A 26,602-nucleotide genomic window follows, 5' to 3' on the forward strand; every position below is an offset into this window, starting at 1 on the left:
AAGTATATTTTATCTTGGATAGTATATTCATGTTTATTACAGCAGCTTTACTCAATAAAGAGAGAATTTTCTATATAAAAAGATCTTTCTTGATCTTAGTAGCTATTCTAGATAAATTTGTATGGAAAATTCAGTTTAAAAAAGCTGCTGTATAAGATACTGAGAAGTGCAAAGCTTACATTTTCACAAGTCTTGTGAAGAAAGGATATTCTTTCTTGTGCATCAGTGTGTTTCATCAGAATTCCTGGGAAGCTGGCCAGCTATACATAGTAAATATTTCACATACCAATATAGTGATTCCTCTGCAATTCAACCACTCAGCACAAATGAGATTTGATTTATGGTGAGTATCTGCACCTGTTAGTGAAATAAGCTCCTGACATAAGTGATACTTTCATGTAGTTATTTATCCACATTTTAAAAAGCTTCTACCAGATTATAGTCTTTTAAACATTAGAATTTTAAAAATATCCCCAGGTTTGGATTTTCAACTTCCATACTGAAAGGGAACGCATGTGATTTTGAACTAAAATATATGTGGGGCTAAGATAAACACCATCAAGGGAAGGCATAAAATGTGCCTATTACTGAATTAGGTATTTGTTTTGTATACTTAATGATAAAATCAATAAATGGTTCCATCAGAGGAGAGTTCCATCAACCTCTATCTCTCTAGTATTCAATCAAGAGATTGAATTTGCCAGCTTTGAGGGGGAGAAATGTTTCTCCATCTTTTGAAAATCCATATTACACTAATTCAAACAGCTTCTTTACACAGAGCTGCACCAGTTTACTCAAGCGTTGCTTTCAATATCATTTCATTAAATCAATGCAAAAGGTTGTGTTGACCTTTTAAATATATATTTAAATCTGATCAGTGGAGCTTAAATCGATTAGGAACTGATTTTAAGCCAACTCTTATGGCAAATAAGTGTGTCCACACAGGGTTCCTCAGCTGTTCAACGAATTGATGTAAAATCCAATTTAAATTAAGCTGCCTCTAACAAACTATTGTTGTGTTGTACACAAGTCCCAAATGTGCTGGGAAAGTTCTTTGAGAACTTTCTTTTTAACTTCAACAGAAAACTTGAGAAAGGAATTATTAATTGAGTGAAGTCCATTCATCCTGGTCAGGAAAGGAGGAGTCACTACAAACCTCTCAAGGAAACTTTCCAGTAAACTTCCAGCTTTCAACTGAAAGCTGGGTATTTAAACCTTCCGTTTATTGTCAAATGACCAGCCATTTTTCACTTGGCAGCTCTAACTGCAGTGAACAAGACTGATGGCACCAGGAACACCACCACTCACCAGGCTCTGGCAGGAGGAGGCTGGCCTCCAAATCCCAAAGGCTTGGAAGATCTAAAGTGAGTTTAAGAAAACTCCTGTGGGACAGGTAACTGAGTAATCTCACAGCAAAATGATATTATTAAAAAGCAGAGCAGCCCTTTGTTACTCTCTCTCCTTTCCCAGTACAACCAGTTCATGTTTGTTAGGGATGGGGACACCTGAGACTTCCAACCTCTAGCTTGACTTCACAGCAGGTCTGGAGTTTCCACAGAGTAGATTATTCCTCCCCACTAAAACGTCACTAAAGACCTTTGCAGGACTGTTGAGAAGCCCCTTTATCTTCATAACCTGTAAGTCTACAGGAGAATTTCAGACATTTTGGTCTCACACCAAAGAAATGGGAGATACAAAATGAATTGCACTTCATATTGGTTCTTAATGCAGATAAGATGAAATGAAACAAATATGTTTGTAGAAGGGAAAGAATACCTGATAATTTTTGTACACCAACAAACCTGTAACTTGGATTTTAAGCACAGAATTTAAAAATATGGTAAAAAATACAATAAAATACAGTAAAAGAAAGCAAAGGTGAAAGGAGTAAATAGAAGGAAATAGTAAGGTGAAGTGAGGGAAACTGGTTTAGTGTAAACAACTACCTTAATTATTAATCAGATAACATGAGAGTACAAGTTGCACTCGTGCTGTTGGGGGCTAATTGTCCTTCAGCCTCTTCTTCTCCTCTCTTACCCAGATAAATTGTCATCCACTCAATTTTCCTCTGTCCTAGAAACTGGGATAAGAAAGAGGAACTGGATGTTTTTTCTTATGCTGTCCATATTGTTTTAATTAACTGACAGTTTTGCTCAATGGAAGAAGAGTTATAAGGGCTCTTCCTCAGCTTCAGGCCCTTTCTAACCAAAGGCTTTGTTTAGATAGGCATTCACAGAGGGTGTGTTTGCCATCCAACCCCCCAGCAGTAGCAATCAGTGTATGTAAATACAAAGGTAGGTACTTTGTCACACTTTGTATTAACAAAGGAAGGTAAGAGAATGGGGCATTTTTCTTTTTTTTCCCCTCCAGGGAATGAACAGCGTCTGGTAACTGCTGATGGTTTGTATGTGTGTGGAATCGTCAGACCTCTGGCCTCGCTCTTCCCAGCTTTCCTGCTTCCTCAGAACTGCTTATAATATTCCCCATTCAGACTTGTACAACCAGCTTTCTCAAATAATTGCAGACTCACAAAAGAAGGTTATGGGATGTGAGTGAACTTGAACATAAAGATCTTCCATGCAAAACCCTGTACCTTAAGGTAAAGACGTTAACTCCTTGGTAGTTGTAGTAAACTCTCAACCTGTTACAGAACTTCCTTTGTATCTTGGTAAAGGCATGCTGAAGCTGTTGCATCCTGTCGTGTTCTTTTTTTAAAGTTGTACTGATACAGCAGTTGGGTGGGAGAGTATTCCTCATGCTAGATGTGGCTCTTTCCCCTTCCTCCTAGCACAGATAGGAATCAGTGAATCCTGAAGCTGGGGTGAGAAATATGATTCATGAATGTGGTGAGCAGAAGGAGAAAGAAAAAAAAACAACAAAAAGAAACATGGGGAGGGGGAGAGAAGGGAATTCATCATTTTGCAGTGGTGTTTCCTAGAGAAGATTCCTAGAGAAGAAGTACTGGGCCCTGCACCTTACAGTTCTCTCTCTGCTCATTCCCATTTCCTGAAGTTGTCAGGATTGGGGAGCTTGTGCTTTCTGATCAGTGAAAGCTCGCTGCTTCAGATGGCCCCATTCTTTTCATTGGCGTTCTGGAGATCCAGTTGTGTTGAGCTTTGAAATAAAAGGAAAGGATATTTGACACAGTGAGATACTTTTAAAGCATCTGAACCCACTCAGCAAAGAAATTCAATCATTTATTTATTTTATTATTCAGTACAGAACTGGCAGGCAGGCCACCTCTTGTGGGATATATTCACAAACCTAGATGACTTAATGAAGTTTACAGTGGAGTCCAAAGTAAGGCTAAACCAGGTATATTGTCTTTATCTGGGCATTGATAATAGAGCAGTTAAATGCCAGAAATATCTGAAATTCTGTTTTCTGAGAACTACCTGAGTTAGGTATCATAATTTTTCTTTCCTGTTTATGCTGGAATGGGAGGCAGGGGACTGCCAACTCCCTAGCTCTTGTCTTCTGTTGTAATGTCCATGTATTTTTGCATTATTATTTGTCATGTCTTGGGGCCATCTAATTTCTCTCACCCATTCCTTTTTGTCTTGGCAAGATGAAGCAATGGAAGATTAGCTCTTTTTTGTCCCCAAATCACATCTTAACTCCATCTTCACTATCAAAAAAAGGAAAAATCTTGGATTTGGATTTTTACTGTCTTCAAATAGTGCCAAATAGTGCCTTTGTCATGACTACCACTCTGCTGGTCAGGGACTTCAACAAAATGCCTTTAGTAATAGCAGCATCTCTGTTATTGAGCCAGAGAAGAAAGCTAAAGGCTAATGAATTTTGTCTTGTTGTACATGGCCTGCAGTTAGGAACTTTGTTCAGTTAGAAGGGATCTTTGGAGGAATACTTTTGGGTTGCTATATTTTTCAAAAAAAGGACAAAGAATTCATGAGGGAAGACAAATTCGAAGCTGTAGCTTCATGGTTCTCACCTTCTTTCAAACTCAGCTGATGTAGTTTCCAGACCTTACTTGTTGATATTTTTTGTTTTTCTGATTGCAGTGCTTATTTCCTCTCTGTGACTCTGCCACATTCAAGACTATCAGAGAGAAGTTGTAGAGATAAGAATATCTGTAAACAGTGTTTTAGTGTCTCCCACACACCAGTCTGGAACTGCCTCTCCTCGTGTTACTGAATGTACATGGATTTCTCAAATCAGTAGGAGTTCATTGATTCATATGCAGGCAAGCTTGTGTTACTACTTTGGTTATTCCTGTGTTTTTTCCTAGCTACTGTTAATTAGCCTGGCAGATTTTCTAGTGTTGCTTATATGCAATAGCAGAAGCATATAACTACTTGTTTTGAGCTATCGTAATGTTCTCCTTTTTTACATCCTTCTTAAAAGGATAAAAGGCACCTTGAAAAGTTTGTATATGCAATGGAGAAGATCCAGAATGTGACCTGGTAATCAAATGATGTCTTGAGTGCAGTTAGTGGTGCTGTCTCCTGCTCTTGGGCTATCCCATAGCCTCTTGTCACCACACACAGGTCTTCTGGGATGTCAGCTGTCTGTTTTCAGGTTAAAAACAATCTCTCCCCTGCTATCACTTTCCTGTTATTCTCTAAGAAAGACTTGCCATCTTCTCTCCAAGTCGCTGTCTCAGCCTTTCTCTCTGACATCTCTTCAGGATCTCATCTCAGGTTAAAGCAGGACTTTTCTTTCTCTCTCAAGCCCTCACTCTCCCACAAATGCCTTTTTCTTGGTTGCTGGAGTGTTTCATGCTCCTGCCACTTCTTCAGCCTTGTGAATAAAAGAGGAGGCCATGCTGCAGCTGGTCACTCTTGGGACTTACCTCTTGGATCCTCAGGCTGTGGGCAGCTTGGAGAGATCTGGGTCCTCTGAGGACCTCAGCACAGGCTGTAAGTCTGGCTGTGGAATATGTCCTCTCTGAGTGGAGGCCATGATGCTGGTTTCTCTCAGGAGGTGGCAGCACAGCCAGATGAGACCAGCATCTGCAGCTCTGTGCCTAGAACTATGAGGGACAAGATGGGATTACTTGTTTGATTTCTTCTTAGGTGGAGCACCTTAGGGGGAGAGGATTAGGATGGGGGTGGAAGGGAATGTTAATGCATAGATAGGATGGATTCAAACCCTTTTTTGAAGCCAAGTGAAATCAGCCCAACATCTTGACTGTAATGCACTGGGAACCTTCTATCCTAATCACATTTCTCAGCTGCTACTGATTGTTAGGCATGGTGTGGGGCTGGGATGCCCCACTGTGAGGACAGCGTTATTTGTTGAGCCTACAACTGCGCTCCCAGATCATATGTTACAAAAGATGACTGTGCTGCTCCTCTGTGTGGGGAAAGGCTGTCTGCAGTAGATTGGGTATACCCATTAATTTTTGCAAGCACCTAATCTACCTGCAGGCTTGTTTTGGGTCATGGTTGTGTGTTATTTTATCTGCAAGTTATTGAGCAGCTCTAGGTTAAATGCCATGGGAATGGGAGAGTAACAATTAGTCACCACCCCATGAAATACTACAACCTGCTTCCCTCTCAGAACCTCATCTGGGTTATTTGGGGCAAGAGGCCCCATCTCTCCCATGAAGTTTTAGTGATGGATTGCAAAGCAGAGATACTATATGGGCATCATGTATCCATCACCTGGAAAACATGCATAGCAGCAGGATATATGGGTTTATATAGAAACCAAGCATAGCTTGGTCCAGAAATCTATGCTATATGTTGCTTAATCTACCCCTCTGGCTCTGTTCTTTGAATTCAGCTTTACTATGCCAAGCACTCTGGATGAGCTGGGGGATGCTGCAGAGCCTTGGTGGGAGGTTGTCTGCTTACTTTGTGAACTTTGAGAAGTTTTGTGGCAATGTGGAAAGACCACAGATCCAGTTTTACCCCAATTATGAACTTATGAACGCTGTTTGTGGGTTTCGGCATCCAAAAAAGCAAAGGGTGCTGGAAATCCAGACTTAAGTCAATTCAGATGTTTTCAGTGGCATCAGCAAATAGAGGGCCACTAGCCCTGCAATTCTTAAAAAGCAATGAAACATGCCTGATTTTTATTTGTTGGTTTGCAACCACTGAATGGGAACTAGTCTCACATACCAGGTAATTCCTACTTGCTGCTGCTTAGAGCACCACTGAAATCATACCTTATGCAAGCAGCACTGAGAGGGCAAAGCACAGAAAGACAGCAGCAAGACTTTTATAGCTGTATATTTGATGTTTGTAAGCACTCAGAAAAGGAACACCCCCCCTTCTTTTTCTTCTCCTCTCTGCTCCTGACAGTCTTGGAAGGCCAAGCCCTACTCTCATGACTGTGCAGTAAAGGAAAAGTGTTGCTCTGAAGTGTGTTTGAGAAGGTTTTAATCCCCCCCTTTCTTTCAGACATTTACATTCCCGAGAATGACAGAAAGAGATCCCCCAGCATCAGCGTGTGCATTGAGGATGATGTTTTAACTGCTCGTCTTGTCCATTGACTGCCCCAAGGAGCTTTATCACCATGAGCAGATCTGTGGCTGCAGACCATGACACCCCTTCTTGCCTCTTGCACCCTCCACAGAAGATGCAGCCCTCCAGGGATGCAGCCCCCAGTAACTGGCTGTAGTTGTCAAGTAACGGGGGTGTGTGGACTGTTGATAGTTGTTTCGAGATGGTGGGGTAGGAGATAGAATGCAAATAGTTCAGGCAGTGAGGACTGAAAAGCAAAGCAACCTTTTGTGTGTGCGTCTTCCCTCTGATCTGGTTAGTGCTGGTGGATTCCTCCACTTGACGCATGGATCTTTCTGTTCTGGTGCCTTTGGAGGGATGAGTTTGTGAGTGCCACCACCAGGCCTTCTGCGCGGTCCCTGTATGGGTCAGAGCCAGGGCTACAAGCAGCTGCCTCTCACTAATAGTTGCACAGCAGTCCAGTCAGTCATATATTTTCAAAGTGGGTGGAACAAATCATTTGGGGGATAAACCTCATGGTGGCTGCAGAAAAAAAAAAAGACAGAAGGAAGACTGTAAAGGAGGAAGACGACGACCAATTAGTTTTGGAAGGTAACTGTCCTGGAGCCACCGGATTGTTGGCAACTACCTTTTTGGAACAGTTTTTGATAACTGGGAGAGGGAGTTTGTCTCATTTTAATTGGGATTAACCATATTCAGAGCAGTGTCTGTGTCACCTAGTGTGTCCATCTCCCTGCCTTTTCAACTTGGCAGTCTCCTTTATTTTTCCCCTGCATGTTCTGATGATTTGAAAAATGATCCATTCTTCAAAGCATCCCTGGTAATTTGGACCACAGTGTTGTATTTCTTCTGAGGCTGATGCTTTTCAAAGCTGCAGCCTGTCTTTCTGCAGCAGCTATTGCCACCTCTCTATAACATATAGCCTTAACAGGGAGAAAACAGGTCTGAGGGGCTGCACTTTTCCTAGGTGCAAAGAAATTTGAGATGACACCACAATCAACAGAAACATTTATTTTTTCAGGTAAACTACAGATAAAGTGAGCAATCAGACCTTTTATGAAGTGAAGGACTATTAGGGAACACCATCACTAATTTCACTTTGTGGAGCACACTGGAGATCTCTAAATGCAGTTCCCATTATTGGTGTATGTATATCTGTATACATATATATATCAGTAAGTATTTATTAAGTAAGCATGCAAGTATGCATTCTACTCCACACTAAAAGAGACTCCACAATTCTATTTGTTATCTTAGCAGTTAGTCAGTTCAAAAAAAAACCCACAACCTTTTTAGCAAGACTTAACTGAAGATCTGCATGAGTTTAGATCTACTGAGTTAAGGGAGATATTGCAATACTGATTTAGGGCAAAAATTTATATTTTTATTTAAAAAAAAATCTTGCAAATTCTGCTATGAAAACAGCTATTTTGTTGCAGGTGAAAAATGAATATTTCCTCAAGCATCCACCTCTTGTTTCCAAAACACTCCTTTGCAGTGGCCATCACACTATAGCCTTGAATAAGGGGCAACAGGACCAGAAGCTGCATGTATTCAGCTTGGTTTTATCGTCACCAATAACAGATGTGCTGTAAGTGAGCAGCATCTGGGGAACAAGGCAGTTAAGTGAAATCAGAACTTTTCATGTTGATAACTAGAGGTGTGTGTAAATGAGAGCAGGCATTCTTCAAACTTACCTTGACCATATGTTTGGCTTTGGCCCTGATCCTGCAAGTTTTTATGTACATGCTTAACTCAAGGTGCATGTGTCACATGTCTGTCAAATCTGATTCCCATTGAAAATGGGACATCCAACACATTCAATGACAGCATCATCTTGTCCTTACTGCAGGCCTCTACTTCAGTTGAAATTTTACTTGGAGACTTCCAGACATCCCATCCCAGCAGCCACTGGATCTCAGGTAAAAGCTGTATGAATACTTGGGTGAACAGAGAAGGCAGCATTCTGCGTAGATTGCTGTAAAGTCAGAAATACTCCAACATGTGGTGTGATATCTGTATTATATAATTAGCTGAAATTCAGTCCTAAGCCCAGATTTCTTACATCTGTACCATCAGGATGAAGCCAAGACTTTAGAATAGGTGTGAGGCATGATAGAGGAGAAATTTCAAGTCTGCACCTACCCTGAATGTAGGTTTACCTGTCTGCTTACCCATCTGTAGTGTGTATGGCACTATACACCACAGGCCTGGCTCAGCCACTTCAGGTTTCCCATTTGCCCTATCAGTAAAGTCACGTAGCCAGCTCCACAGAGATGAGTTGTCTGTGGATCCTTCCTGGACCTTCAGCTCTAGTGTTGCCACCTGCAAAGATGTAAGGTAGAACAGATTTACTGTCAGCCTGGACTCCTGCTTCAGGCTGTCCCAAGAACTCTGGGGCCAAGCCATAGATAGCAAGACAGATACATATGCTGTTAGCCTGCTGGGGGACTTTCAGGGAGTGTTTTCCCACAGTTTCCACATCGTGAGGAACAATACTGACCTCTGAGAAGTCCTTTGAGCTATACTGATGGAGAGGAAGTTTCCAGTACTAGCTCCCATGCCTGTTGTCTCCATCTTTTGCAATGGAGTAGGCAGGGCTTAGGCAATGCTAGCACCATAAGTAAAACCTGTGTTGATTAACTATTTTTACCCAAATTTGCGTGCTGAGAGAGTAGTCTGAGCAATGTGAATTGTCTCTAGCAATTATGATGTTCTATTAAAATATATATATATATATACTGCTAATAAATGGACTGCAGTAATAACATCAATGACCCTTTCTGATTCTGCACCTGCAGGAGATCAGCTGGAATGGAAGAAAACAAGCAAAAAAAAGTGTATTAAGGGCTGAAGCCCCAGTTCTGCAGTAGGGTGCAGAGACAAATCCCAACGTCCTACACAAAAGCCAGACTCCGAATACACAGAGCACCTTGAGTCGTACTTAAAAGCGATCTAAACTTTCTGTCAAATGTGACGCCTCAGCAGATGGGTGTATTTCTCGTTTTGGGGCAGCAGCAAACCCGACCTGCCCTTAAAAGCAGGGGCGCCTCACGACGGCGGCAAACCGAGGTCGTTTCTAGCGCAGAGCCGGGAGGAAGCCAGCCTTCCCCGGGCGGCGGTTGAGGCCGGACCCGCGGCACCTGCTCCCCCGCCCGCCGCAGAGCAGAGCGGCCGCCGGGAGGCGACAGAGGCGCCGGCAGCGCCGCCCCGCCGGCGACGCGGCCCCACCCGCGAGGGGGCGGTGGCGGCTGCCGCCCCAGGGAGCGGCGCGGCGGGCGAGCGCGCTTGCGGCGTATCCCTTTAAAGGCTCCACGCCTCCCCTTCGGTTGTGCAACCCCGCGCGGGGCGGGGGGAGAGGACGATGCGGTAACGGCGGAAGGGGGACGCGCAGCCCAGGCTCCGCCCTGAGCGGCGCCTTTAAGAGCCTGCCTCACGTGACCGCCCTCCCCGCAGCGCCGCGCTCCCGCTGCCCCCCTCCCCGCACTTGTTGGCTGGCGGGCGGGGCGAGCGGAGGGGCGGGGCGCGGGCGGGGCACCTCCCACGGCTTCACCTCCCACGGCTTCCCCTCCCCAGCGCCGCACCCCCTTCTCCGCGGCGCATGCGCACGGAGCGGGACGGGCGATTCACGCATCCAAAATGGCGGCCGCGATGGATGTGGATACCCCTAGCGGCACTAACAGCGGCGCCGGCAAGAAGCGCTTCGAAGTGAAGAAAGTGAGGCTCGCTGGCGCGCTCTTTCCGCCAGCCTCGGTGGGAGGAAGGGGGTGGCTGGGGCCGGCCTGCTGGCGGCGAGCGAGGGGGAGGGCGGGCTCCCACTCCCCTCAAGGCGCCAGGCGCCCGGTTCCGCAGCGGTGCGGGCGGGCGGGGCTTGCGCCGGGGTCGTGACGTGTGTTGAGGCCAACGGCCGAGGCGGGCCGCTGCACGTGGAGCGCTCGCTGCCCAATCAGCGGGCGCGGTTGGCGTCGCCGTGCGGGGGGAGGGGCTGCCCCGTGAGGGGGCTCCGCCGCCCCGGCGCCGCCCGTCCTGTCCGCGCCCCCGGCTATCCTGGAGCCTCTGCGTGCTTCGGACCGGCGAAACGGGAGCGGAGAGCTGCCCCCGCCGGCCCTGCAGCCCGGCTGCTCAGGCCCGGGCGCCAGGGAGCCCCGAGCTGGCTGCAGACTGCTGCATACGAAGATTTGTGCAAATTTGTGCGCCCGCTTTTATTTAAAAAAAATTTTTTTGCCTTTTAAATCAAGCAGTAATGATGTGTGTGTAGTCAGCAAACGCTCTCTTGTCACGCTGTTTTTTCTCTGCTCCCCCAAAGAGTCATAATATAGGTCTTCTGCTAAGTGCCTCCAGTTGGTTTGTCAGGTGGATTGTGGCAAACATCTCTGTTACACAAGGGCACAGGTGAGGTAGGGAGGTTGGGTGGGGTTGTACGACACTAGAGTCTGAGAAAGAAGAAACTCTAGACTGGTTATCAGCAAACACTTCCATATAGCGATCCATATATATATATGTATATACATACATATATATATATATATATATATATATATAGTGATTCCTGTTTGTAGGATGGTTTCCAGGCTAGTTTGTTTGAAATACGGCTGCCATCTGTGATGATGGAAACTCCTAGCTCTGTGCTGGGCTGTGGGTCTATGTAGAAGCAGGTGGTTGAACAAAGTACTTGCTTGTCCTTTGGAAGCAGAGGTAAGGAATATACTGATGCCACAGTATTGTGTATTACTGCAGTTCTGAATAACTGTGCCATTAGGTGCCAGTGCAACAACAGTATGTGCAAGAGTAGCCCTGCAGTATGTTTGTTATAGCTGTCATGTGTATTGTGTGGCACTTTATTCCCTTCCCAGAGCTGTAACAGTGGTCCCTTTACAGCTGTGCCACTCCAGTACATGAGAAGAGCAGGAAGTGGCACCTCTTATCTATTGGTGGTATTCCTCCTTCCCAAAAAGGTACTAAGGCACATCTGTAGTGTGTGTTGGGGGGGGGGGGGCCTCAGTATAGGCCTGTGGGTCCCAACAGTGGCGTATGCTGAGGCAAGTGATCAAGTACCTGAGAGCATGGAAGGGATGAGGGCACTGGGAACTTACCTTGCTAGATGACTTAATGAGGAAGTCCTTGGAAGATAAGTACCTCAGTCAGTAGGCTGGAAAGAAACAAAATGTCTAGACCTCTTAATTTATTAGTAAATGAAGATTATCCTGGCTACCTATATGCTGTCAGACTGCCCTGAATATTGAAGGCAAGCCCATCTATTTAGACGTTCAGGAGTCAGGGGAAGGTAGCATAAGTGATGATTCCAGTCATTGGTTCCAACTGTTTTGGGGGAAGATTATTTCTTAGAACAGCTGCAAATAATGGAAATTCCTCTTAACAAAATGGCATCTGGACTGGCCTTTCTCCAAGGCAGTGTCCTTTCCATCAGAATGGAGGATGTGGCTTGAGATGCATTCTTGCCTAGGAATCTTGAATAGAAATGCGGATGATTACATTTGTTTGACAAAAAAGGGGACTAAGGGAAGTAGCTCTTGTTTCTGAAGTAGGAAGGAGCATTAGGTCTGAGAGATATGTGAGGGAAATGTACTATTACTTTCCTCTAAAACTTTCAAACTCATGAGAGGAGTGGCTCTGGAATTCTAGGATCTTTTTTGTGGAATATCCTTGCTTTTTCATTTCAAAAATACATGGGATCTTGAGGGGAAAAACAAGGATTTCTGTGTGCTGTAAACTGAGTTAAAATTATGTTTTTCTTTTTTTCTCTCTAGTGGAATGCAGTAGCTCTGTGGGCATGGGACATTGTGGTTGATAACTGTGCCATTTGCAGAAACCATATTATGGATCTATGTAAGTAAATGGTGGGAAAGACACTTGACAGTTTTGTCACAGGCATGGTGCACAGCTGAAATATCCCCCATTCAGGGTATGTTTCTGCAAATATAGCTTTCAGTTAGGAAATAACTTTTCTCAATGCCTATAATGCTATGCTCTATCTTGTGTAATACTAAAGTTCTATAATCTATTTTTGTGACTTCTGTCACCATACTGCTTTCCCCACGCTCTTTGCTTGTAAGGGATAGAATCACTTCTTGCCACATCTATAGAAGACATGATGTTGCTGAGTGTATTTTGGATGGAACTATGAGGAAAGAGAATAATAATAATAATAAAGAGCTGGAAGGAGGTAAAATTATTCAGGGTTGACAGGTAATGCTCACAAAGAGAAGTGATGGAGTTTGAGGTATAGGTATCAAGTTTTTGAAGAAACCCATTAGGATGAAGTCTTATAACACTTTTTGTATCTGGCTGGCCGGGAATGGCTCAGACCAGTGACCTCACTTGATTCCTTGCTCTGCAAAAGCTACTTTGCATAAGTTAGTTAATGCTGTAGTATGGGGAATTGGGTGGTCGCCCAGAGAACTAATTGTTTTTTTATGAATAGAAAAATCAAATGTTGAAAGAAAACACAGAACAGTGTTAATATTGATTTGAGGTTTTGCTGTATAATCTTGATGGTTCAACTAACAAATATGCTTGCTACATAGGAAAATAAAGTGATAATGGAATTAAGTATAAAAATTTCTACCTGGAGATGGGTGTGTGCTGGTTTCAGTCATAATGAGTACAAAACCAAATATTTTTCTCAACACTGACAAGCTATTTTTGACACAGTCCACCTGTCCATCTTCTTTCAGTAATGAGGGACAGAAGACCTTTTAATTTACCCAGGTAGAAATTTGCCTTATTTGCCTGTAATACTGAACTGTTAAGATCACAGAACCCCAGAAAGCAAAAGCAGATACAACTACAGTGTCTGAAAATGGCAGTCAGGATTCCATCATGATAGTTTTGTTTCACTTCATTTTTATGCAGTAGCCCTTGGAATTACTGGTAATGATAACTAAGCCTATATGACAATAAAACCTGTTTCAGAAAAATGAGATCTCTTGTTTATAATAATGACTAGTGAGAGATGCAGCTGATTTCACCTTGTATTTACTTGTAAAATCCTTCTGAAAGTAGCTTTGGAATTATTAAAGAGAAAACACTTTAACGCACTGGACTGAAACTGGGTTAAGTGGGTTCACTTCTTTGCTTTCATACAGATACGTTTGTATTTTGAGCCAGCTACTGCCTATTCATGCCTCAGTTTATTCTTGGTTATTAGAAAGGGAATGATAGCAGTAAGACAAGCAAGTGAGAACAGCAGTTGTGAAATATGCTGAGGTCCTTTAACGTAAGGATTTAATTTTGACGACCCTCTAACCTGTGCCATCTTGAAAAGAAGTTGAGGTGGGCACTGGAGATACAACTCAGTCACTCATGATTATGATATATTACAGAGGAAAACATGCAGCTGAAAAGTAAATGGAATTTTAAAGGTCTGTTGGAACAGAAGTTTTATTTATAGAGTTAAAAAAATTATAGAATAAATGTATAAAAACATGTAAGTTGGTATAATTATTCAGAATAAGTGGGATATATTGTGTGCTTCACTCTGTGAACCTGCCTCAAAATTAATACCACTTCCCCTAAAAGACCAAATACAGTCTTGTCTATTTGCCATTTTTGATAAGTGACAAATAGGAAATATGATGAAGGGGAGATGTGGAGGAGCTGGAAGGGGAGTAGACATGTTGCTTTCCAGTAGCAAATTTCTTGTGTCAGTTCTCAAAAACAAAAAGTCCTACCTAAATGACCTTTTGAGGTTGTATAGGCAGAATAGGTAAAACAGTGAATGAAGAGGACACGGGTGACTTTCTTTTTTTGAGTTGCTTAAGCATAACACACATTAGTTTGGGTATAAGCAATGTTATGAAAAGCCTGTACTGCAGATGAAGGACCAGAATTGACAGTATACAGAGTACAAGAAGTATATAAATTGGTGTTCCAAGATCAGTGTTGGGTCTGGCTTTACTTACTTCCTTGTTACAGTTCATTAATGATGTTAAAAAAAACACTTTAATTAGATTTTCGAACATAAGATGTGAAGTGATGGGAAATTGAGAAAAATTAATAGAATGTGCAGGGAAGGACAACACAAGATTCAATTTGATAAAATGCCGGATGCAAATGCCTCCATCCTCCAGTCATGAAGAGAAGCCTTGAAAGGGGAAACATTAAAAGAGTGATAAGTGATAAGTACACCAGCTAATGGAAGATTGTTAACTTTATAAAGTCAGGCATCCAAAAGCTAGGATGTAACAAAGTTAAGGTTTCATGTACTCCTTCCAGTGCGTGTACATCATGACTCATGGTCAAAGGATTCCCCCCCACCCTCAGTATGATTCGTTTTCAGTGTACAGAATGAATGAACAATTTTTCAGTGTTTTGTTTTCTTTTCATTGTTCTCTGGAAAGACCCAGGTCCTATTTAGATTCTACTTAAGCAGCATTCTTGATTTCTTCAAGGGCTTGTTCTTTGGAGCTATTGCTACAGCATGATAAGTGGGGAGTGTTAGGAAACACTGTGGTTAGTATAGTGGGTTATCTTCTGGTCTAAGATGTGGAATATAATATGGTAGCAAAAGTGACCCATATGCTTTTGAAATAAAATACGCTATTGAAATACTGACCCCTTCCTTTGATAATAAGATACAAAGTACCAAATTAGGTATTCCAGTTGCACAAAGATAGACAAATTGGATAGAATCCAAAGAAGAATCTCAGAGTGATTAGCAGATTGAATGATTTTGGATTCATGGGAAGAATGAAAGAACAGAACTGAGTATAGATAGATTACTAAGTCATAAGTAAGAGTGGAACATGATAACTGTGTACAAACTGTGGATAATTTATAAGAAACAGGAGTAAATTGCAAGGGGGAAGTACTAGAATCCCTCTGAAGTTTTGAATACTAAATTGGAGAGTTCATGCTGCATCTTGTGAGTAACAAATGTACTCCAAGGTTATTAGCCTGGTTATTAATTTTTTTCATCTTTTTCTGATTGAATACAGTACATGCTATGTTAGCCATTCATATTTAGTTCTGTTCTTCCAACTAAATCAGTCCCTTCATGACTAAAAAAAAAAAGTCCCTTCATGTTTAAAAAAGAAAATACAGAAGGCAACATGTAGGGAGAAAGGGGAACCCATTTAGTGGTTACCCCTGTTTAAGCAGGAGCCATTTTGAAGAGCTCTACTGTCTAGTTACCAGTGCAGCAGCCTGTTACTGCAGCTGCAAATGGAAGACATGTACTTCACTTCCGTTAAGTACCACTGTGGAGCTACTTTTCTTGTTGTATAACTATACAGAAGATTTCTGCAATAGGAAATGAAGGGGAAGAGGGATGGTTCGTAATAGGTGCCAAGATTCAAAAGTTATTATATAATATGCATTTCTGTAGCTGCCTGAGTTGAAACACTTGCACTGCATCTTTCACAATTATTACAGGTAGTTCAGGTTTTAGCTGTATCTTTCTGCCCTCACTCCAGATGCTCTGCGAAAAGCAAGGCAAAAGAAGAGTAGTTCAGTGTTCCTCCTCTGGTACCTGTTCCTTTCCATCTCTTATCACTTACTTTGGGTCAGTAGCCAGTAAATAGCTCTTCTTTATTTCAGTGGCTAGAATCATCAGTTTTCATTCTCTGACTGAGACTGTTCATTTGTTTTATTCTGTTTTGCTGATGTATTGTCCTTTTTTGAAATTAGGCAAGTGGGAGACCAAGAAGTGATCTTTGCAAGGCCTTTTTTTTTTTCTATCAGTCAAAGATGATTGTGCCAGCAGTAGTCTCCAGCCTGTTTGATGAGGGAGTTAAATCTGGATGTCTTGTTGAGAGGGCCTTACATCACCGCCAGAGAACTCCTGCTCGGCTATTTCCGCAAAAGCTCATCTGTCCTCTTAAGCTTTGGTACTGTCGTTTGTTTTAGACTACTTGCTGATCAACAAACGCCTGAGTAACACTAAAATGAATTTCAGTGCTGCTTCTCTACCTTACCTAAGCCACCTTTCTTTCCCTCTCCCTCACGCTCAAAATACAGTCTTAAAAGCCTGAAAAAAGTTTTAGGATTGTGTTCCAAAGCATACAGCTCGCAGATTGGGGCCACTGAGGGGGCCAGGACCAAATGACATAAGAATGGACTCAATGGACTTCAGATCTAATATGCCCAATATCCTGTTCCCAGCAGGGGAAGAGGAGAAGAAACAAGATAAGCATACTGTGTGCTGGAATATTTCCCTTGCTTTTAGCGGTCAGGGACTTCCTGAGTTAGTTTGCTTACCAGTTGACCTTTCTTCCTTCAAATACATTTCCTCTCCTTCTCCCACTACTCTTCTTCTCACCATTCAAAATATTTAAAACTAACCATATATGCCCCATGATAACCAGTAAGACCATGAGTCTATACTGTTGTAACAGTAAAATTGTTGCAGCAGTCTTGAGTAGTACATTTTCAGCAAAGGTGCACTTTTCTCCAAAGTAGCTGAAGCTCTTAGGTTCTTGAGCATCTTCCACTTAATTAGACACGGTTCTATTGCTGTAAGTGCTGAAGGCTTAAGGAATTAAGAAATTTGACATTTCAGCTGCACTGGAATTTGTACTCTTCTATGGACAGGCCAAAGATTGAGCTTTGGACTTCCTGCTGTTGTATATCACATGTTGATGTAAACCATATCATAAATATAGATTCATCCAATCCTTGCAGAACACTCGCTGGAACTGAGTTTCTTTAAATCTCAATCTTGTTTTGGGTCGTTCTCATGCTGGAGGTTAAATGATCTTTCTCACATCTCATGAAAAAAGGGCCTCTTTTATTTTGTTCATCTCCACACCTGAGAGTGGAAAATGGAGGAAGGGATGAATAGGACAGAACAAATGAAGATCACATTTTTCAGCTAAACCCATGGGGCTTTATAACATTTTTAAATCCTTAATTGGTGAATCGAATTCCTTTTCCTCTAAGCATATTCAGGCACACGAAAAGTGCACAGAGAATTGGAGCTCATTCAGACATTTTCTTTGCCAAGAAAAAATATCTGCAAAAAAAAGAAAGTAACCAACCCATGTATCAAATTCTAAGCTGATCATCTATCAGCACTTCTTTTAAACCCTTTGGGCTTGACTTTCATTATTTTGAAGAAGCATCCTTTAGCAGGAAATAGAACGTTGGCCTTAAAATAGGTTTGTGTTGTTGATTGTAGAAAAGTTGGAAATGTTTTTTTTTTTTCTCCTTAAGTTTCTTCTTCAGCTGGAGCAGAACTGAATTGTTCAGGGTGTGGAATGGAGAGCCAGGTTGCTGGATTTGTTTTCTCAGTGCTATTCTTCCTCACTCACTCACTTCATCTATGCCTCCTGATGTTAAGAACAAAAACAAAATCTTAAATAATCTTTGTCCTTTTCAGGATCATGCTAGGTACTCTGCTCTAAGGTGTTAAAGCTCAAAACATACAGTTTAAACTGTATTTTCTGTTAGTATTTTGGGGGCATACTCATCTGTCACAAGGCTATAGAGAGGAGACAGACAAGCTTCAGCTTTACAAGAGTAAATTATTTTGTAAGTACAATTTATGGTACAAAATGTCTGACAAGACAGTGAATTTATATTTAGAGAATTCCAGGTAAAAAATTTAAGTAAACTTTTCTTCACAGTTCTGTTAGGGTAACCGATCATCAAAAAAGGTGTATTAAAGCACAACAGACCAAATTAGAAATATTTATCCTTAAAATTTGGAAAGCAGACACACACTACTGGTAGATGAGCTAAGTACTCTTGCCCTCTTTTTTTGGGATACTAAAATTTAGAGGAAAGTGGGATGAGTTATCTTTTGATCCAACATTTTGCGGGGGGAAAGTACACTTTAAACCAACAGCTCTTCACGCTTTCCAATGTAATGAATTCAACAAAACAAAGAGCTTTTTTTTCCACTTGCTATAATAAAGAAATCTGCCAGTTGGTGTTGCATGTAGGTCTTCTACTTCTGCATATACATGTTTAATCTTTGTTTTCACAGGCATAGAATGTCAAGCAAACCAAGCATCAGCTACCTCTGAAGAGTGCACAGTTGCATGGGGCGTCTGCAATGTAAGGGAAACTGTTCTATTAATGAGCTCAATGTATAATGATGTCCCTTTTTTCACTAAGTTAGTTCTAAAAAAGGCTTCATGTAATCCACCAGAAAAAAGAACTTTAAAATGCCATTTGTTTAGCAGAGTGTAGAAAGAAGAGGAGACAGTAGAAAATAAAATGGAAGAATGGAAGTTGGAGAGGTGTAATGGGGAAACACAGAAGAGGAGGAAGGAAGATAGGTCTTGTCCTTATTTTTGGGAAGAATAATAGATCTTTAATTTTGAGCATAATTTTCCTGGTCAAGGTTTTGCTTAGGAGTTGCACCTTTTTTCTGATGATAGGGTTACTTGGATGTCACCATGCTAGATTTGTCTTTGTGCAGGCTGATTCAAGGAGACGATACGGGGTGACTGGGTGATTTGCTTTCTCTTTTGGAAGAAGATCAAATCAGTTTTAGTATCTAATCTCCAGCTCTTCTGTTTTGTTGCTGTATGCACTCCTACATATGTGGTCCCATTAGTGTGTGAACTCAAACTGGCATACCATCTCCTAGCTAGTCTGAACCTGAACTGGAAGATACAGTTTTCCATAATGGAATAGCTACTTGTTCCTCAGTCCCAACCTTGTTATGCTGTGTGATCGAGTTACAATGTGATAATCCCTAAACAGGATTATGAATGTTATGATTCTGTCTGTAAAAGATGAGTGATTTTTTTTATTTATTTTTTAACCGTATCGGAATAGTTTAGTGTCAAAATTATGACTTTCTGTGCAATAGTTACCACAAATGGAACCTTGTTTTTTAAGGAGCTGTATGGGGCACGGAAGAGAGTGTCTGCAGTAAATGTGTGATAGAGAACTTTTTTTTTTTTTCTTTCTGACCTTGCAAGTTCATTTTTATTCAAGCTTGAGTTTGTCCAGAGATCTTGCAAAAAGCTTCAGCCTGTCTACATACATATCACACTGCTACTCATTGTGAAATCCTCTTCCTTGCCTCTCTGATTATGCTTCTTATCAGCATCTGCTCTGCCAATTTTAGCAGCTGCTAAACTCTGCGTTCTCTGCTCATCAGAAGTCAGTCGCTTGCCACTGTGTCTACTGTGGAACAGGCTGCCTCTTCTATTTCACTAATGTTCCCTTTCTCTCTTGAACTTGGATCAGTTCCTTGGTGCTTACCAGTGAGCTGGCTGATGACTCCTCCCCACCTTTGTCTGCATACACTTGCTACTCACTTCTTACCGTGATGCTTTCGATGTATTAGCTTTCATGTTGAGGCAGGTTTATGAATACTGTGTTCTGAAATGATGTGATTTGAACTTTCTCTTCCAGCATGCTTTCCACTTCCACTGCATCTCTCGCTGGCTCAAAACTCGCCAAGTATGTCCGTTGGACAACAGGGAATGGGAGTTTCAAAAGTAGGTATCCTGCACAGTTTTCAACATCAAAAATGCAATTGTCCTTCTGCTAGCAGAAATAATCAATGTCAGATATGTGGGTAATCTTTCTCATTTCTGGGTCTGACGGCATAGTTGCTGTTGGGAAAGGATTTTACTTTACCTTGCTGTATAGTGACCTTTCCTTAGTCACCTTGTGGCTCTGAAGGAAGACCAAATAGCTGCGGATAAATGAGCGTTGTTATAAAGTAGCAATTTCTATTGACATTCTCTCTAAAGAGCGGAGAACAGAGAGAAATGGAATTCACTGAAAGCAGAGCCTCAGGTGAATACTGCACTGCCGCGTGAGCGATTTGGGTTTGGAAACTGACCTGAATTGAGCTTCTCTTCTTCCAGAGCATTTACACTGAGGTGCCCGAAGTTTTATTGGGTCCATCTGTGTCTTGGTGATTTCTTTTATAATTCTAATAAGATTAGAGGTTAATACAGCTGACTTCTTAGTATCTTGAAAGCAAGTGTCCATGTAACCATTGCTACTGTTGGCCCATTTATTCAGAATTTCTGCTTTCTTTTTTGTTTTGTTTTCTTCAAAGGTCTGTTAGAATAATCAGGAGATACATGGTTGGGTTTTTGAGGATTAACTGTACATGGACAGTAGCTGGGAAGCGTACCTGTCACTTGCTTCATTCTGCACTGTTTATCCATTAATCTCTCTTTGCATAACTATGGATTCACCCTCTTTCTTTCTTTCTTTTTTCTTTTTTTTTTTTTTTAAGACCATTAAGAGTCCAAATTAAAACAAAGCAAAACAAATGCCTTAGCTATTTAGGATTGTCTTTGGAATCTGGTTCACATTCAGTTGTATAAATGGTCATTGACATGATAACTTGAGTACCATAGTTTTGGTCTTAAGATATTTTAATGAGCAGTTAATGAAAACTGAGCCCAAGGTGCAGCTATTCCATTTGGCTAGAGACTAGTGTTGCATGGGCAGCATTATGAGTGATAGAAACATGCATGAGTATCTGCTTATGCATGCCTAATAATACGTCTGGGGGTATGATAGGTTTTGGCCTTGTTTTCACTCAGGGTATAACTGAAGTGGGATTTAGGGCAGAAGATGAGGATACTGAGGGTCTCTTGCATATGAAATGGTGGACTGCTTAGTCTCCCATCTAAGTAAAGACTGGATAGACTTGAGGGAAGCAAAATGTGGGAACTTCCTAAGGTTTCCATAGCATAGCATTTCATCTGCATCTGTGTTGCATGTTAATTAGATTGTGTTAGAATGAGAATAAATCTGCCCAAATCAGCGCTGGTGTCAAATACAAATTTTCAAAAAGCATTAATGTAACATATTATATATTTTCAGGTACGGACATTAGAGAGATGGTCACCAAGCTTCTTGTTATGTCGTCAGCCTGAATTGTTCATGTCACTATGGGTTTGTTTTAGCAATTTGAAAAATATGTATACTATTCTGCTTCAATCTGAATATCTCTCTATTGTACACTGTTGAATAAAATCTTGCTGGAGCTTCCTCTCTACATTTTTGTCTTGTGTTTGTGAGTGGGAAGTTGGTGAATGAGAAAGCAGAAGAATTTTCTGAAGACTGGGGAATTCAGGTACACTTTTGTTCATTAATATCATCAACACTTTGGGAGGCAAATGTCCTGTTTTCATAGGAGAACTTCCTGGGCAAATACTCTTGTCACTGCCCCCTGTCTGACTGAGGGTTTGGTCTTACTCCCTAGCAATTTAAGAACCACACCTCTGGCTCACCAAAGTCAGCATTAGCCTCCATTATGTAGTACAATGGGAGCAAGGCATGGCCTGGCTAAGTGTAATTTATGCAAATAGTGTTCTCAGGTGGACATGCTTTCTTGCAGTGGAGTTGAAATGATGGTCTATATAATTAGGGATTGTGTCATTATTAGAAAGTACCTTCTATTGCTTCTACTCTTGAGTTTGACTAGACCAGCTCCCCTGCAGAGGAAAAGGTCATTGACCATTCTCAGTTCTATCTATTTAGCTTGGGAGACTTTAACTGAATGCCAGTTTTTGTCAGTGCTCGTAAAGCACTTCTGCGTGTCAGGTGAAAGTAGGCTCAGGTAACTCACATGCTAAATTGACTGCAGAGCTAAAAATAAGTGGTGTATGAAAGAAACTAATTCTTGGTTGGCTTTCTATCTATATTTCCCCAGTTCAAGCCAAGACACAGTTCTAACTGGCCAAAAGTTGTTACTGTGAAAAGTACGTAATGCTTTGTTTGGTATCTCCCATGCCAAATGGCCTGGTATCCTCATCATTACATCAAATTTTGGCCCTTGTTGACAGCCTCAGCAGACGCCTGTAACTCAAACAAGGTAAAAGAAATTCTTCCTACTACAAAAGGTTGTGTCCTTCATGGCACCGGTGGCTTGTACAGTAAATTTCTTTCAGTCGTTGTTCATGATGCTACCTTTGGATGAGCACATTTTTGCTAGTTATTGAGGATGGGAAATTTGTTACCTAATGCTAAGCATTAGTGTACTGTAGTGATGGGGAGTAAAGATGGTTATCAACAGAACCAAAACTTGCAAGCTTTTCAGTAATTGCTGGGGCTTTCTTTAATCTGCAGCAAGCAAATGTCACGATTATTTTATCAGCAGGTGTCAGTGCTCTGCAATGATATGGTTTGCTATTTTCCACCCTCAAGAAGAAAAAAGGGACAACTACAATCAGGAGAGTTCATAACTAAACAGGTTTTTTTTAACCAAAAATTTGGAGTTGAATTTGTTCAAAGCTCATCAAGGTAATTTTGGTGATGGGAGCAGGAATGGAGCAGAGCAGGGGGAAAAATGACCACCTCAGCTAATGTAGTGGTCAAAGCATTCATCCAGGCAATGGGGTATCCAGGTTAAATACTGTTTTCTGGAATTTGCACTTCCTGTTGAATGTCCTATCCACCCAACCAAAATGTCAGCTGTTCCTGTTGATGACAGCCTGTTTGTATACAGTGTTTGAATATTCAGGACCTGGAGTGCAGATGCTCAGTGATCAGGGCATGTAGTTCCTCTAGAACTTTGTTTTGGGTCCAGCTCTGTCAGTCTGGTTTGTTTTCCTTTAGTCTGTGCATATTGCCCTGAGCGTATTTTTTTGGCTGAGGACACATCAGCACAGGCATTTCCCTCTCCTTCGTGGCTTTGTGTGTTTTTGCTCGAGGCTGTGCCTGCAAGCAGATTCTTTTTGTATCACTTTTTTTTTTTTTTTAATGGATCCTTCCAACTGGCAATTTACAGACACTCTCCCACCATGCCGCTTAAACTCTGTTCTGGTACAGTGTGTAAACTGTTAAATTTGATTTCAGTTTGCTCTTCTAGAGTCTGTCCCAAACCTGGTTTGCCTAAATGGGGGGGGGGGGGGGGGAAGAGACTGTAAAGCAGCAATTGTTTACAGACCCAGGAAAGAAAATCCGTTTTCAGCTGCTGCCATTTGAAGCGGTTCTGCTGCCCTGTTCCTTCTGCTGCAAAAGGCCTGAAATCTGCTGTGACGAACCGAGGCAACTCCAGCATACGGCTGCTGGCAGCCCAGTTTTCTGTAGCGCACATTAAGGATTGCGTTTGGGGGAGGGGGAAGAGCTTCCGTAAGTGATCCGAGAGAGCAGCGCTGCAGCACAGGGAGCGTAAAGTGAAGGGATGAGGGATCCGTTTTAGCCAAGAGACAAAGGCTCCTATTTCCCTGGGGTACGGTTGCTCACTCAGACTATCATCGCTCTGTCCTGACTTTTACAGTTTGACCTCCATTTGGATGTCCTGGTGGTGGGAGGGGGGAGGAGCATTAGTTCTCACTGTCGTCTTTTCTTTCTTTCCTGAAGCAACAATCATTTTCAGCTACAGCTTCCCCTTTTTGCAAAATAGAGACAGCTTTTGGGGGGTGGGAGGAAGGAGTTGGACACATTTCTAAGTCTTTGGTGTGCTGGGGGGAAGGTAGGTGTGCAGGGGAAAATGTGCCCTTTGCCACTTCTGTAAATGGAGAATAAATCTGAACTGCGGACCCAAAAATAGCAAAATCAGAAAGAGACAATAGTTAGAACTGCATAGAGTGCATATCTCACAGCTGGGCCACTTAGAGAGAAACAAATTGGTGATGGATCTGCTGCAGAGTAGAAGGCGATTTTGACGTAACTGATGATTTCCACAAGTTTGTCAGCTGAATCAAGCTGAAAAAACCCTAGCGGAGAGTGCTTGGAGCCAGCCAACCTGACCAGAGAACAGCTTCCTTTTCTTCCTTGTGGAAAGGAGGCAATAAGCTTCAGATGCTGGGTGGCATCAGCTGCGCCTTGCATGCCAAATCCTTCGCTGCTATTTCGTAAAAATGTCAGAATCGGGGCAATGTGGTGCAGAGAGAGCACGTTCTACTGTGTTTCTAAATACCTGCAAAAGCAAGAGGTGGTGGACTGGCGCCAAAGAGCAAAATATATATGTTATAGTGCATTGGTTGAGCAGCAGTTCATAGATAAGAATATAGGTACTAAGTACTTTCCCCCTCAAAATCACATTATGGGCTGTACACTGAAAAATGGCATGCCTTCAGGAGTGCTCTGGGCAAAAAGCATCTGTGTCTGAGAGGAATGGTTAAAGCCTCAGCCAGTTTGCCAGGCTTGTAGCAACAGATCATGGACTCAACATGGTTGTGTCTTCCTGCCTCAGCTATTGCCTCAGCCTGGTTGTGAGAGAGTATCTGCGGAGATGCAGATGCTTTTTTGGGGGATGAGGAAGCTTGGCAACTGCTTTGAGTGGCCCTGTGGATGGCCTCCTTGTGGGGAGAGCCCTGGGAACTGCTCCGGCTGCTGTACTGTCAGGTGTGACGGTGAAACTCCCCCGGGGTGTGCTAAAATACGGCCTTGCAAGGAGGGCAGCAGTAGTCTTCTGCATGTGTGTGCGTAGGCAAGCAAAGATGCCAGTATCCATCAGTCCCTCTCCCACTAGCTCCTTGTGGAGAAGCTAACTGGCATCCTGAAGTACTCTGGGGCCACAAAATGTTCAGCAAAGATGATGAGAAGATCACCCAAGCAGCATCAGTGTTGAACGCAGTGGAGTCATGCCAGTGTGGGCAGATCCAAGCTTCCAGGAACAGAGCAGCCTCAGTGGGAAGCCTGAGGGGATCTGCACTGTCTGGTCTTCTGGAAAACTTCCACCTCCAAATGCATCAGGGCAGAGTATGGCAATAAAGCTACTTCCCTGACTGGTAACCACCTTTGGTTTAATTCTCCTAGCTAGAAGCAAGCAGACAAGAAGAGCAGACAAGAAGATAACGTGAAGAAGAGATGGGCAGAGGCAGAGACTAAGATTAAATTGCTGCCTGTGCTTGTCCCAGACACTTACGATCAGGAGAGAGATGAGTAGATGTTGTGGCAAGCAGCAAATCCAGCAGGCCTGGATGGAGAGGAAAAGCCTTTCCCTTCAGCAGTGCAGTATGGTGTGGGCCCTATTGCTTCACGTCATCCTGGGCTGGAGAAACATGCTGGTGTAGGACACTATAGAGGCATTTTCAAGACGTGAAGCTGATGCCCACTCACTCCAGATCCCACAGGATGGAAATAGAGAAAAAACTATGAAAAACATATGTCATCTTGCAGGAATTTTCCTGTTTTGTGACTGCATACGCAGTATGTGTGCTAGAGCTCAGATACCCTTATGCCGAAGGCCCAGGTGGGACTAGGACTGCAGCACAGGCATCTCTTTGGAAACATCTTTCATGGATTAGCAGCGCAGGTGGTGGGTCCCGCTCTGTCAGCCTGCTGTCAAGTCTTTCATCATCCCACCAAAAAAACCTATGTGTCCTCACTGCAGCAGCTGCTTCGCCCCCCGGTGAAGGGACATGCCTCTCGGCTGGGAGGGAAGGTGGCTTTCAATGGGCTCAGCAAACCCCAGCGTCCCTGGACCTCACCCCAGCCTGGCTGAAAGCTGACACTGGCCTCAGCCTGCTGGAAGTCCTCCCAGGCCATGGCTGGAGAGAAGAGGGAGGACACCACACCAATGAGGGTGTTTTCCCACATCGGGTTCCCCAGGGGGCTGGGGGAGCGAGCGAGGAGGGTGCGTGTGAAGAAACATGCCTTCTCCCCCTGCTTCACTAACTGCATTATTTTCCTCCCCACAGAAACTGAAAAGAGCAAGCTTTTCTTTTTGGCTCTTGCTTTTTCCCACAAGCTCGCTTCGCTGATATTGCTGCTGTGTTTAATTTGCTGCGAGGAAACATGCCTTCCCCCCCTTCCCCACATGCACTTTATATGACTTTGTTTTCTTCCCCAATGCAACAGGTTTTGCAGCAAGTCTGTTCTGTTTACTGCAGCACATGAAGAATGGCACACATCCCCCCACCACCACCACCAATGTCTCTCTGATCTGGTCTATTATCTGGTCTGGTCTGTTATTGGGTCTAATCTTCGCCTTTCTCCTTCTCTGATCCCGTTCCCATGGAGATCCCGAGGAATAAACAGGTGCCGTGTTCATCTGGAGCCTCAGGGACGGGGTTAGTTGGAAGATTTTTGGCTCACCTGGGAGATAATTGTAACCCATCCCAGAAGCCAGTCTACTACTTGCTGGAAGGTCTGTTTTGGGTTTCCATCACTTAACTCCTTCACAGCAGTAGGTTGTTGGCCTGTTGTTTCACTTTTTTTAGGCTGCTTTCCAGCCGTTCCCTGTCCCGTGCAGAAGGAGAGGCTACCCAAAGCTGAGCTGTGCAATGGCCCAGCTCTCAGGCCTTACATGTTGCACCACCCACACTAACAGT

General features: G+C 42.8%; 2 protein-coding genes across 9 annotated transcripts in view; both read left to right on the forward strand.

Annotated features, from left to right (window-relative positions):
- Positions 1 to 9,420, forward strand: part of XPNPEP3 (X-prolyl aminopeptidase 3) — a 39,684-nt gene extending 30,264 nt beyond the window's left edge. For 2 of the 8 annotated variants that reach the window (XM_067310392.1, XM_067310415.1), the window contains exons 11-12: positions 1,259 to 1,364; positions 2,371 to 2,446. In XM_067310392.1, the coding sequence (XP_067166493.1) occupies positions 1,259 to 1,364; positions 2,371 to 2,377 (113 nt within the window). In that variant the 3' untranslated portion in view covers positions 2,378 to 2,446. Of the gene's footprint in view, positions 1 to 1,258; positions 1,365 to 2,370; positions 2,600 to 4,022; positions 4,191 to 6,368; positions 7,023 to 8,283; positions 8,354 to 9,232 lie in introns of those variants that run through there. The other 6 variants (XR_010886299.1, XR_010886304.1, XR_010886300.1 and 3 more) reach the window with 6 other exon arrangements.
- A 600-nt stretch (positions 9,421 to 10,020) lies between these two features.
- RBX1 (ring-box 1) lies at positions 10,021 to 21,375 on the forward strand. The gene is made up of 5 exons (XM_013948083.1): positions 10,021 to 10,148; positions 12,200 to 12,278; positions 18,379 to 18,449; positions 19,764 to 19,849; positions 21,201 to 21,375. Exons 1-5 carry the CDS (start codon positions 10,071 to 10,073, stop codon positions 21,211 to 21,213), a joined length of 327 nt encoding a protein of 108 aa, XP_013803537.1. The 5' UTR covers positions 10,021 to 10,070; the 3' UTR covers positions 21,214 to 21,375.
- Positions 21,376 to 26,602: the final 5,227 nt, after the last annotated feature.

This window comes from Apteryx mantelli, chromosome 1, assembly GCF_036417845.1.
Source record: "Apteryx mantelli isolate bAptMan1 chromosome 1, bAptMan1.hap1, whole genome shotgun sequence".
In the NCBI taxonomy this organism is placed as follows: Eukaryota; Metazoa; Chordata; class Aves; order Apterygiformes; family Apterygidae; genus Apteryx; species Apteryx mantelli.